General features: G+C 38.2%; 2 protein-coding genes across 5 annotated transcripts; both read left to right on the forward strand.

Annotated features, from left to right (window-relative positions):
• The first annotated feature begins 709 nt into the window (after positions 1–709).
• On the forward strand, positions 710–8,195 carry LOC124305135 (vascular endothelial growth factor receptor 1-like). Its single transcript, XM_046764212.1, has 17 exons — positions 710–1,069; positions 1,910–2,040; positions 2,152–2,341; positions 2,570–2,715; positions 3,162–3,333; positions 4,111–4,259; positions 4,578–4,728; positions 4,803–4,932; positions 5,055–5,230; positions 5,316–5,482; positions 5,684–5,828; positions 5,968–6,102; positions 6,214–6,372; positions 6,577–6,719; positions 7,138–7,303; positions 7,527–7,633; positions 7,701–8,195. The coding sequence occupies exons 1-17, from the start codon at positions 1,009–1,011 to the stop codon at positions 7,833–7,835; spliced, it is 2,463 nt and encodes an 820-aa protein (XP_046620168.1). The 5' UTR covers positions 710–1,008; the 3' UTR covers positions 7,836–8,195.
• A 1,064-nt stretch (positions 8,196–9,259) lies between these two features.
• LOC124305086 (coiled-coil domain-containing protein 28A) lies at positions 9,260–13,187 on the forward strand. Of its 4 annotated transcripts, none has more exons than XM_046764103.1 (5): positions 9,260–9,662; positions 9,799–10,040; positions 10,179–10,395; positions 11,008–11,088; positions 12,416–13,187. In XM_046764103.1, exons 2-5 carry the CDS (start codon positions 9,882–9,884, stop codon positions 12,625–12,627), a joined length of 669 nt encoding a protein of 222 aa, XP_046620059.1. In that variant the 5' UTR covers positions 9,260–9,662; positions 9,799–9,881; the 3' UTR covers positions 12,628–13,187. The 4 variants fall into 4 exon arrangements, with proteins under 4 accessions (XP_046620059.1, XP_046620060.1, XP_046620058.1 ...); XM_046764102.1 differs by having other exon boundaries at positions 9,261–9,666; positions 10,972–11,088; XM_046764101.1 differs by having other exon boundaries at positions 9,261–9,662; positions 10,972–11,088.
• The last annotated feature ends 1,058 nt before the right edge of the window (positions 13,188–14,245 follow it).

The raw sequence follows: 14,245 nt of genomic DNA on the forward strand, positions 1-14,245 counted from the left end.
CATTTTTGGTTCTACCTGGAACTGAGTGGGCATATCATACGAAAATTATGAAAAATTGTAGCGATATGAATAATTTTGTCAATGAGTAATGTTATGTCGACCGGCCAGACAATCCATGCTAATTACTATTGCATTGACAGCGTCGTGTATTAACTGGGTTTAATCAGTGATAAAAACCGATAAGTCACTTCACATTGATAATTGGACAGATAGCGCGTCTCCCTATTGACCAATGCTTTCGTCAGATTTCATGATACGTTCAGATAAAACCCTAATACTACGATCTGAACGTTTGACGATGACCGTCGCAACGTTCGACTGCGTGGCTTCTCGCGTGCTTGCCAAGCGCGAATGACGTCGATGCGTTTATTCCGTTTCCGAATTGCCGTTTCTCACCACGTCCATGAATATTCATTCGAATTCCATGATGTGTCAGATCTGTAACTGTGGCGAGTATTGATCGTCAGAAGTGTAAAAATTAGTCTAATTATATTTGTATGCTCAGTTGAATGTTGGAAATAAATATTTGCATATTTCATTTAACTCGTCAAAAAATTAAAATTATTTCACTTACTTTCACTCATCTAGTGGTTTTCGAAAATATTGATAATATCTACCAATAATCTATCATTCGTCCACACTTTTGAAACCAGATATTAGGAGCGATTCATCTCGTCAGTAACGGGATACTAGACTCTAGATAAATCTTTTTCATCTTTGAGGCTGAATCACCAGCGGATTTCGATCTCCTACGTCTGGTGGCATCTACTGGAATGCTGATTGGACAGAAAGCTAGTGCTGCTTTGTATTGGCATATAGGCTTTCATCTGAAAAATATTTGCCAACAGAATAAGTAATATCACCATTAGGCGCAGAGTTTGACCCAACGATGAGTATACGACATTAAGTGATCTACAGAGCAACAGGATTGATTGTCAGTTACTCTCTCTCAACTGAAGTTCTCCTTTGATTTCTTCATCACGGAATTTCAGCATCCTAAGCAAGAATATGGAACGTATCGGTTCTACCTGGGCTTTGAGCGCTTTGGCAGTATCAGGATTATTTCTGGGTAATTTTAATGAACACACACCGAAGTGAAATATATTTAAATATTTTCTTACGGGGAGTTGCCCAACTTTTTGGCCCGGTATACTTTCGAGTATTTATAATAAATGTTGAGTTTTGCGAAGCCTGGAATACTTCGTACTACAAAGTTTTCTGAAGATTCAATGTGCATTTTCATAGTTGATAAAAATGCAAGTAGATCATCAAGTTTGAATTGTTTGAAGGCACATTGTTTTCATTTTTTTTTAAATACCATAACAATCGCGCGGAAGAGAACGCATGGAAGTATGAAAATTGTGCACGTACGTAAAAGCTCCTTCCTAATTCCAAAATACTCCAACGTGTGGTTTCAATTTTATTTTTCAGTTTCCTGGAATTTATAATGAAATTGCTGCGCTAATCGTGTTTGTTTTCGATTTTCCTGCTTCTCTTTAGCGTGTGTATAATCAGTCACCACCGATAAGACAGCACCCGCGGATATTGCGAGTTCATTAGGCCAAATTTAATCTCTACGGGTCGCAGGTTAAGTCACCTTGAAATTGTAACTTACTCATACTCAAGTTGTTGAATCATAATCTTGGGTAGTATATACTGCAATAAACTCAATTGGTAACCTCCCTCTATGAGGTAATCGAAAGACCGAAGCTGTCAATTTTAGAATATCACGATCACTGATTTCGGTTGTGCGATATTTCGAGTCAGTGAATATGATAAAATTTATTTTACTTTAACTGGTTACTGAACTTACAAAAGCTTGATTAATGTTACTCGCAGCTGATCTGCAATTAATCGACAAAACCGTAATTAATTAATCGTTACATCGTTCCCTACAATTCTTGTGCAGGTATCACGGCCCGGAAACCAACTATGATTCCTGCAAAAGCTGAGTTCCTCATCCAAGAAGGAGATGATCTGATAATATCATGTCGGGGTGACGGCGATATTCAGTTTTCATTTATGGATACTCCGTATCATGCACGTGTTGATTCTTAGGCTCATATATGCATTGACGCTCGCAGTTCGATGATGACGATTCTGCAACATATTGACCGATATATGTAATCATTGTCGATAATGAATTTTCAGGATCTACACTGGTATTACAATATCAAGTTTGACGAGAATGCTGGCCTGCACACTTTCACTCGTCCTAATGCAGTGTCGGAGGATACTGGATGGTACGCTTGCGCTTACGAGGGTATAGAAATAAAGAACGATGCACAAACTATCGAGCATCCTGACGAAAATATCACTTGGATTTACGTCTACGTGAATTGTAAGCAATAATGCCTGTAACTATCGACGAAGAGTTCTCATATTTCGTTCGTATTTGTTCCCAGCCACTTGTTTATCTTATAAACTGCATTAAGTGTCAACACAGTTGTGCCAGCCCTAAAAAAAGACAAACCTTTTATGATGGTTTTTTTTGGATTAACGCCTCTAATGGCTAATCGAATTTGCTACTGGAACATTTGTCGCCTGGCAGTAATTTTGTGTCTTTCAGCATCTAGCCCATTCGCGCAAGATGCACTCTACGACCATTACTTAATTCAGTTCATTGGACAAAAGACCGGAGGATCATTGGTCATACCGTGTCGGCTGAATTCGCCCAAAAAGCAGTCGGTTTCTTTAAGGCATTACAACAGAGGGGTAAGTGTAGCGTGTTGATGACACCTAGTCAAGCCGAAGTGTAGTTTATAGAATCGTGCGAGGAGAGAGAAACTTCTCTAAAGAACTCGTTGTGCTATTTCAAGATATTACGTGTAGTACATTTTAGGGTTTTACAACTTCAAATGAAGCTTTGTAAACTTATTGACACTTGCGCAGTGAATTTGTAATACTAATCTCACAATGCAGATATAATATTTTGTCACCGTATTTCACCACCATTTTTCGGAACTCAGTTATGCAGTGTAGATTCAATCGGTGAATCAATTTTATTTATCGGAAAGATTTTGTAACTTCTTGATCGGTGGTATTTTCTGACGAGCTATTAGATTGGTGTTCACCTTTACTCCAACTGTATTGCACGAGGAAATTTATTTCGTAGATCCTTAACCTCTTTGATTATGATACCTTATATTTATTATCTACAGAATATGAGGTTGTCAACTCAAAGTTTTCAATACGAGCCGAAAATTGGATTTATCAAACACAACGTTAATGATTCGATGAGTGGCACGTACCTATGTCATACATCACACAGACATCACTACTCTGAAGCCAGCTGGTATTTGCACACAATGCTCACGTATGAAGTGTTAATAGGTGATATACTTTATTTCATTGAACATTCCAATAGTAACCATATAGAGTGTAACGATAACAAGTAGATATGTATTTTGATAGACACGGATTTGCTTGCCGATATTCTAGCTTGTATTTGAAAATGATGGAATCCCGTTAATTTTTATCATCATACTATTGCAAGAAAATACTATAAATATTTTCTTCAACAGCGGATTGAAAATGCTCGTTTCCGCTCCACTCGAGAGGATCGAAAACGGACGATTCTCGGTCGGTGAAACGCAGAGGATTGTAAAAGTTTGATGACAAGCGACGTAATTGGCAGGATACATTAGCGCTATTACCACTAAGGGGAGGTAGCTCGTGGTTGATTCGTGCGGTCAATTAAAAATTTGGTCCAAAGAAAATTGAAAAATTGGAAAAAGTACGATAAACAGACTCATTTTAAATGTGCATTCTCAAGAATCTTCAATCAAATGTTCGTATAACTTTTGAATCATGGTTATAGTCAAGTCGAGCTCCCTCAACGACCCTCCGGGGGCTTCGCTCTGAGCCCCTTCCGCCTTTGTGAGCCCTTTCCCAAGTTACTAAACTAAATCGGGTGATTTACGAAAAGTCGCGTTCGCTTCGCTGTTGGAGAAAATAGTATGTGAACTTCGAAAAAAAATGGGCGTTTGCGCCTTGAAAAAAATTTAGATTCCCGAGGCAAAGCCAGCTTTATACCCGGCACGCAAACGCCCGTTTTCGATCTTGATACACAATGTACTATTCCAATATTTTGTGAGATTTGTTCTATAGGTGACCTTGTCGAACCAATGCCGCCACTCATTGACAAGGATGAATTTCGAGGCTTGGAGTGGGGACAAAATCATACTTTTAACTGTCATTCGGAAGATGATGTTGACGAATTATTGCGAGTAGAGTGGAAAGTTCCATATACGGTACCCGTAAGTATCGCTGATAACGGTATCGAACGAAGTGTACGAAAATACTTCAAGTCTGTGGGGTAAAATATATCACGGGTAATTTTTGTATTTCTTACTTCGGCTGTATTTTGTATTTAGCGATCGCAAAAAAATTCACGTGAACTAACTTTCATGGGCTTGGAATAGGTTCAAGACAGATGAGGTCGTAGTATTTCAGTATTTGAAAGTATTTTCAAGTCTTTTCGATCCATGGAATTGTGGTAACTCCAGAAATCGTGTAACAATATGGTGGAACATCGTTTCGGATACTAATACTTGACCTAAAAACTGATATTTCAGAGAGAGAGGTTGCGCCAAATTCACAATGATGAAATGCAAGCAGCGCAATTGACATTATTTAATGCTCAGGAAAGCGATCGCGGGGATTACACGTGTACCAAAATAAAACGATATGTAAAAAGTAGTGTAACGATACATGTGGAATTTCACGGTGAGGCCAATAACATAGAATTTTCAATAAAAGATGACCCAATTTTTGACGAAACGTGCTGTTATTTTCCCCAGATCCAGATGTTACGTACATCAATGTGACCGCGTCTAGTGGGAACGGATCTTCCGTGACTGTAGCTGAAAAAACAACGGCAATTTGGAATTTGTCGATCGACACATATCCCAAAGCATATACCGTTAAATGGTAAGCCATGCTCTTCATTCTGAATACCCATAATGTGCGAAAGATTTAATGAACAATGTGTGTTGGAAAATTACTGTTTTCGTCAGCTGATATTTTGTTATTAACGTTAATAATAAATCCAGGATCGGCAAAGATAAACTGCCAATTGCCAATTCTGGCAAGTATTTGCACACTCAATCAGGAACGGACAATACTTTTAAAATATTTCACGCAACAATCGCTGATATCGGTGTGTACACACTTCGTATCAGCACTCTAAACGACACCAAGGACCATAATCTCGAATTAACGGTTTTAGGTAATGCCCCATAAATCCGCGTTCAAATCGTTGCCAATCAAGTTGACCGAATTTTTCTAATACGGTCGATCAATTCACTTCACAGCTCAACCAGTCGTTCGTATTGTCAATTCTGTTTCCTATCACACACCAGGACAACCTGCCACATTTTCTTGTTCCGCAACAGGCTCACCGTTGCCAAACATAACGTGGAAATATTTGGAATACCCTGATTTTCCGTCGAAAACCGTTTCCAAATACGCATCAGTTTCGGCAAGTAAAACTCATAGATGTAACTTATTATTGCCGTTACATTACATTGGGCGCATTTAGATGATAAATAATGCTTTTCAATTTATAGCATAAATTGTGCAGGATTAAAAGAAAATCAGGTACACGAGATGCGTTCAAACATTTCTTGCTGTTTTCGATTTATTGTACGAGTAATTATTGAATTGTCTGCACCAAATCCAGGAAATTCGATACGAAACTTCTCGATTCTTCTCCTTCCACATCCTCTCGCATTCAACCATAAGGATCAACGCAACGGGAGATCTGACGTGTAGAAGCTGCAACGTGGTTGGTTGCAGCGAAGCCGTTGAACCAATTTTCGTTTCTGGTGAGTTACTGCCCATGAACGGTTGAAATTCTTTCTACCGAAGTTTGTACTCGGCAAAATATTAAATTTTCAATAACTATCCTCCGAAAAGGCATTTTCATTTGAACTCACGTTTAATGACGTCAAATTTTAATAACAGACGCAAACGGATATTTCGGGGTAATGGATCCAGGCACAGTTGTGGAAGGTGATACTATCAATTTAACGTGTGGCGCTTCCGCTTACAACTTCACGAATAATATTGCCTGGGAGGTAAACAACTCCACGGAACACGGTAAGATTGTCAAAATTTTGTTTCACATTCTTTGATATACCTCAGATTCGTATAAACGAGCAGACTCAAATATAGTATTTACTGCATAAAGTTTCGTGAAATTTGTTTTAGAAAGGCTATCCATTACAAACCGAACGACAAAATTCACCTTCCAATCGATACTTCAAATTTCTGATGTGAAAAAATCGGATTCTGGAGAATACGTTTGTAGAGCTGTGAATAAAGATAATCACAACACGACGGCGGTGTCGTACGAGTTGTCGGTAATGGGTAAGTGGATTATGGTGATTTCGATTTCGATGTACTGAGTGCACTAACAATAAGCGTACCTTTATTCTCTTCGCCACTTTACGCTGTTAGAAAGAAATCAAAGTACACCCAATATGAGATACTAGAACCACAAGGTCTTAGAAAAATCTGAAATGTATATGTATGTGTAGAGTGGCTGCTCAGGTTTTCAATTGGCTGTTTTAGATGCGCGTGTTCCGTCAATCAATGACGAATCAACCACGAACAACACTGAAATTGAAATTGACTTGATCAACGACGAACACGCCAAAGTGAGACTTACGTGCTTTGCCGATGGGATGCCAAATCCGGAAGTAACATGGCTGAAGGTAGTTAAAAATATCTTATAACTACCAACTATTCCCAGCTAATTTTTTCCCTGATACGATTGTTCCGGCAAATGTCAATAAATATTTCCTATAACTTACATTGAGATGAAGGAATTGCGAAGATAAATGAAACTTAGTTGATCCCACTACGCCGTGAGGTTAGATACGGCGAAATCAATGTCAAGACTAGTCACGCTCCCTACGTAGTTGAAAGTATTTCGTTTAGCCAGCTACGCCCATATTTAAGAGATATATTTTGATATTTAAGCGAAGTAAGTTACGTTTTTCATACAATTTTACAAAGAATTGAGGCAAAATGACTGTTGGTGCAGCGAGGATTGTCCAACCTCATGGTAAGGTTGGCAGTACTTCACTTATTTCTCAGTGTAAACATTTATTCTCGTTAAATTTTATATAGGATGGCAAACCACTCATCAAACACAGCGAACAGTACGCAATTTCACAAAATAATTCTGAGCTGTACATCAAATACTTTCGCGGTTCCGCAGACGGCGGAAATTACTCATGCCAAGCTAAAAATCGTGTCGGCACTATCGAGAGATATATGAATATTATAATCACAGGTAAAATTCTCCGAATGATTCCAGAACGTAACTTGTACACTAATATTTATTAATATCTTTCGCATTCGGCTATCTTGTCACTGTCACCTAATTCGTATAGAATCGAACGCGCATTTTCTTCCAGACCGTAAAAAAAATAGCTTAATGCGAAAGGCAATACTGAATATTACTGTACATGGGTATCACCTAGAAGCCAAAATAATGATCGTGGTACAATTTACAGTTGAACAGTCAAACTATGAAATAATATGGATCAGTTTGGTCTGCGTTCTGAGCGCAATACTCGTTGCACTGTTGATATATACGACGCTGAAAGTTAAACGAGCAAAGGTAAGTATATTGTTGGCACTTTTGCTACAGAAACCAAAACAATGTTCACTTGGTTTTATTTACGCAGCATTTAAAAAAGGAATTCCGAAGGATGGCGCTGTCGGAACTTGATCAACGGCCCTCTGAAGACTCTGTGAACGACGAAGATGAGCTAATATCCAATAATCAAGAATCCCCTCGAGATCGGCTCATTGGAATGTAAAGATTTATGTAGATTATTAGCCTCTAAGAGCTTGCCATTATTTTATACTTGAATAATATTTTTTTACGAATAACTTCTTTTATACTCCAAATCCAATTATACGATAAACCTATTTGTAGATAATATGAATTACATAAATATGATCGAAACGTATTTCTTCATAACCAGGAAGTAAAACATGCATACACGCTATACAGATATGTAACTTGTACATCAAACACTTAAAGCATCTTATATATTTCCGGTCATACCGGACACCAAATGATCGTATTATGTCAAATTAAAACAATTTGAAAGAATATAATGTATGTATTTTGACTGTGTACAACACATAACCGGCCTATTCCGTGTACACATAAATACGTATTTCTTTCCCCAATGGTCCCACTCTTATCTTGCGCAAAGAATTATAACCAATTTCATCCATTATATCTTCCAATCACGAGAAGCATCGGAAAGAATACTGCTGAGGTACATACGTACAGTAATTTGATCAATATCACGTCATTGAGCTCTTCTTTGGCCAGGGCTGGTTTTTTGTATTTTCTTATATTTCATCATTAGGTAACGAGGCTCTAAGTCATTGGAAGCGACCGAACAACTTTCCTTGCAATAAGGTTGAAACCATCTGCTGTTCTTTAACTAATAAGATTTGTACGCATTCTGTCAATTTTACATCAGGGTCTATTCTTCACCTGCAATCTTTACACAGCGTCAAGGGAATTTATAAACGAAAACAATAATCATTCACAAATCTTCCATTATCAAAGTATGTTATTTGGATTCCTGCGGCTTGATGCCTCATCCTGCACAAAGAAAAACATTGCAACTGACAAGGAGTAACGTTATGCCACCTTGTAGAGATGGCCAGATAATTTATGTGAATTACCTACGATTGTGTAAATGCACAGTAATAGTACTTTCAATGAAACAGCTGTGGTATTTCAACTAGTTTTCATCAATGTTAAAAACCCACAATCTACTTTACGTTGATAACTAAATGGATAGAGAGACTCTATTTTATAATATGCCTTGTTTGTATCTCACGATAGATTCAAATACATCTCGGATATTAATATACAACCATCCGAACGTCACAAATTCGAATGCGCGGTTCTCTGCGCGCTCACCATGCGCGCATGACATCGACATCCGAGTTTCATTGTCTAGAACGGCCTGTCCACGGTCTTCTATACAGGTCTGGCGACTCGGCCGGTTTTATGGTGGTGGGGGTGACCTGCTTAACGGTCCCTTTTTCAATAGTTTGTTCTACTACCGCATAAGTCGTTGCGATTGAAGATCATTGAATCGCATGAGCCCTTCACTTGTGTGAGGTTCATTAACGAAACCCTTTTCAGCATGCGACTCTAGCGGTAAATGTGAGAACTATGGAAAACAGGCCTGTAAAGCGGGACACCCTCTCCACTAGAGTTACAAGACCTATATAGAATGTATAGAAGACCGTGGGCCTGTCTCATGTGTATCCTGCATCATTAGTGTTATCTACTGTCAGTAGATGCAGTAAATATAGATCGTTTCATCAACAATACCTATTTCGTGTCAGAGGTTGATAGTGAGTCGAGAACATGACAAAGCATTGAAAAACACGGGCGTGGGCTCTAACAGGTTTCCTTCCAATCGACGATAGAAGAATTGTCATACGTAAATACATGGTGGAAAATCCATGCATCTTCGCATACTCCTGATTGTGAGTCAAAATCAAGAGGCACCCTTTTTCCGAATACCACAACCGGGTGAATAATCGCGAGCGCGATAACAGGAACGGATGTGTCACCGTTTTGCAATCCATTCCGATTGCAGTCTCACGTGCGTAAGACGTATAAACAAATATTATGTAGGCGTGTTTACATGCTTATCAGCGTTATCAGCTACTCAGCCCCAACAGTAGTTTGACATCAGTCTAGTAATTATCGTTATTGAAATTGAAAATTCATGGTCACAGACTCCGTCAAGGGTTGTGGCATCAGAATTGAGCCACCCAAAGACCGAGTTTAGCATTCAACGCTTTTGGACGGCTGCCTAAACATGAACATCGAAGGCTCTGGCTGTGGAGAATTGCAGCAACTGGTCCAGGAGGAAGAGGGCGAAGAGCCTCCCAGCCGTGGCGCAGAGGTTACGCCTCCTTCGACTCCTGCCAAGTCGAATCGGCAGAGTAAAAACGATCCGCAGAATGTTCACATCTCGGTAAGAGCAACGATTGACTTGAGCGCAACACGTTAAATTTCAAAAGCTCAAATTCGTATGCTTGTTTTCGGTAAAGAATGGTTCATCCTATAAAGGTTAGAACAATTTCTTCTGAACTGCACAGTTATCCTCTTTCAGCAACAGGGGCTGTGGGAAAATAACACTCAGACGTCGCCGATAATAAGTAAGGAGAGTTCCGGCCATGCAACGACTAGTCAGGGATCGATGGCCTCTGGCAGGGCGATAAATGCGTCAAATCAGACCACGAATCAATCGAGGCTTGTTTACATGAATGAGAAAGAAAAGCAGAAGCCTCACCGTCCGGAACCACCGAGAATAAATAGGCAGCACAGAGGTAATTTTTGAAGGATCGTGATCAATATAGATAGACCATCAATTTGCTGCGGAAAGATCAGTATTCATCTCTCTTGGTAATGTAATACACACATACAACTCGCTTTGTAAATATTTTCAATACTCATTTTTGTTAGTGTAAATATTCTGTATTCTTCTGTTTTGATTAGCATTGGTAGCACATTTATATTCAAAGAAAAAATGATCCTCAATTTTGATTTTCCTCTCACTTAGCAGATAATTACTTGGCACAAAGATATTTCGTTTGATTAGTTACATAAATCCCATTTCATCCTTAGGATTTCGGGAATTATTTTGCACAGTATTAAAACGTAGTTCTTATTTACATATCAGCATGAGCGTATGTACGTGTATTATATATTTTATTGACTCTTTCTACCATGCGTTGAATGCTCTTCTTGCGAATACGTAACCCACGGCAGTAAGTTGAAGTTTTTTTTATTCCTTTAGTTGATTTAATTTACTTATTGTAACGTGAAAATGTTTCTTTCTTTGTTTTCTTGGTTTTTTTTTTTTTATTTGTTTTTTATCTCGTAAAACACGTTGAAATCTGAAGCGGTCGTGCCATGCAGACACCATTGCTTTCTGTCAGAGGTACCGGATGTCAGGCGAATGGAACAGGCTCTCCTCCATCTGCTTGAAGATTTTCATAGTGGAAACTTGAGAGCTTTTGGTAAGAACAAAGCGTCGACATTAGAAATCAGTATAATAGAAAAAGTTTTAGACCTAACAGCTGATTATGAATGTATACAGGGTGAGTTTTTTATCTTGAGACATCAAAATATCTCAAGAAATACGCATTGTACAAAGAAATGTTCGAGACTAAAACTGTTTGATTTTGATGGGGAAAACTAACCCCGTAAAATTCTACCCTCCACCCCAACCCCTGAGGGCGTGAGGGGTAGTAACTTTGAAATCTTAAATGGAAACCACTATTTTTTTATTGCAGATTCAAATTGTCCATAAGAAAATACATGAGTTTTATTTAAAATTTTTCTTTCGATCGGAAACAGATGGCGCTGTAATTATTAAAAATCAAATTTTTCATGTAGTAGTACGCGTTAAACGATTCCAAGAGTACAATTTGGAAACTATCGGGTTGCTTGTTTTTGAGTGATCTTTCACATCACGTTCTCAAAATGGTGACCTTACACTTCGATGCATTTGTTGATCCGCGCTTCGAATGATTGTACACAACTGAGAAGTGTCTCTGGTGTTATTTTCGCACAAGCATTTTTGATTCGCTGAATCATGTTCTCATGAGTCGTTGGCACTTCTTGGCCTGCCAGATCACCAGACCTTACGTCACCGGATTTTTATTTGTGGGGTTATTTAAATAACACCAGAGACACTTCTCAGTTGTGTACAATCATTCGAAGCGCGGATCAACAAATGCATCGAAGTGTAAGGTCACCATTTTGAGAACGTGATGTGAAAGATCACTCAAAAACAAGCAACCCGATAGTTTCCGAATCGTACTCTTGGAACCGTTTAACACGTACTACTTCATGAAAGATTTGATTTTTAATAATTTCAGCGCCATCTGTATCCGATCGAAAAAAAAATTTTGAATAAAACTTGTATATTTTCTCATGGACAATTTGAATCTGCAATAAAAAAATAGTGGTTTCCATTTAAGATTTCAAAGTTACTACCCCTCACGCCCTCAGGGGTTGGGGTGGAGGGTTGAATTTTAAGGGGTTAGTTTTCCCCATCAAAATCAAACAGTTTTAGTCTCTAACATTTCTTTGTACAATGCGTATTTCTTGAGATATCTTGATGTCTCAAGATAAAAAGCTCACCCTGTATATATATATATATATATATATATTTCTGTTTCAATCACTGGAAACTTGTCCTATGAATGCTAGTACAATTTGGGTTAGCTTAAGCCTTAAGTAAAAGTACTTTAAAGTTAAATTCTCTTTTGAACATTTTTGTATTTCCATTGAACGAATTCAAAATCACGGTTTGAGAAAAAAAAAAAAATATTCCGATAGGCAAAGACTGCAGTATGGAGCAGATGACTGAGATAAGGGAGCAGCAGGAACGATTGGCTCGACTTCATTTTGAATTGGGTCAGAGACAAGAGACTGGGACTTCAGTCAACGGCGAGCAATCAGGCCTCAGGCAGTCCACAGCGAACATGCGGCACTTGCTTCATCGTTTGCAGCAGCTCAGCGTTTGCATAGAAAAATTACACAGCAAATAATTGATTGCCAGTGGATCAATGTCAATTTATATGTCCATTTAGCTAATTCCAATTATTCGTTTTCACTTTCAATTTTCCTTAATTTTTGTAGAGAATTTTCCATTTCCACTGTCTCATTGCGCCATGGTTGTTTGTACACGTCTGAACAGAAAAATGCGGGACGGTTATGTTCGTTGTTTCGTAACTAGATAGAAATTTTGATAACGATTTTTCAAGGGATCCGTGTGAGTCAATTTGACGAATGGAGTAAAACATGGATCGAATTAATAATGACTTGTGATTATATGCTCAGATATAGTACAACTACCGAATACTTATACCAACACAAAAACGTTTAAACAAAAAAACATTTCAGGTTGAAACCTGTCCGAAGTAGCTCAAGTCGATCGTATTGTAACTTACATTTTTATCATATATCCCTTATAGTAGATCTCGTAGTATAGAGATATGATTTACGCACTTATGTATAGAAAAAAAAACTTTTTATGTACGTATGCTGTTCGGTATGCACGTATGTGTACAATTTGTTGACAAAATTTATTAAAAATAGTTGAAAATCATGATCCGAATTATTTGTGTTACCTTCACGCATATCAAGATTGAGTATGCAGTATCAGTGTGACAGATTTTTTTTTCTACCGTTGAAGGGCTCCGCCGATTAGTAAATTCTACACTAAACACGTCTTAAATTATGTCAAGCTGCAAACAAGACGTAGTTGGCTTCTTCGAAGAGCCAACGACGTACAAACATGATTTCACCAATTATCCACCGCAGAAACCGAGAGTGAGTTGAATTCGGAGATGCCACGCTTTGATTCGTTCATTTTCACGTCATACATTCATTTCACATTCATTTGCGCCCATAATTTTACAGTTGTTGCAATTATATCGAGAGAGCAATCAGTCCATATATTAATTCAAAAGAATGGAATTTATTATTATTAGTCGAACATTTCTTGCACTTGAAGAATTTTTCTGAATTTTGTAGGTCCTTAAACTCTGAACACTGTAAGATTTTCGCACAATTTCGTTAAAAGTACTTAATTTGTAACTTTATCCACACATGGATCAAACAAATTTCCATGAGATTCTTCAAAAACTTTTTAAATCCTTTAAAACCTGTCTGAAATTACATGAAATTCGGTAAACTATCGTGAGATTATTGGCAATCTCTAAAAAATTTGAAATCTTTGAAATCACATTAAGTCTTGAAATTCCTTCAAATCTAATGAAGTGAATCCTTGAATCTCATAAAGTCTTTTGGATTCTCTGAACTTTTTTGAAATTGCGCAATCTGGAAATCTGGTGTTCAACTTTTTTGACGAGCGGGTATCTCGTGCTTTCTACTAGGAAATAATGAAGCCGGAACGTCGAATAGACTATTTTATTCCACTGCCGATTCAAAATCCAGCACGATTACCCCGCACATTAACGAGCAACGACACGCTCCAGCAACTAGATTACAAATCGCGACTTCCTTTCGACGCGATGCTGAGACCCAAAGAGATAGTGGGTTCAGATCCGAAGGAACCGTTTTGTGTCAAAAATATACCGGATGATGGAACGGAGGAAGTAATCAAGTAACGATCAGAAGATCGTGCCAGGGATCAAAGGCCTT

The sequence above is a fragment of the Neodiprion virginianus genome, chromosome 5, assembly GCF_021901495.1.
Source record: "Neodiprion virginianus isolate iyNeoVirg1 chromosome 5, iyNeoVirg1.1, whole genome shotgun sequence".
NCBI lineage: Eukaryota > Metazoa > Arthropoda > Insecta > Hymenoptera > Diprionidae > Neodiprion > Neodiprion virginianus.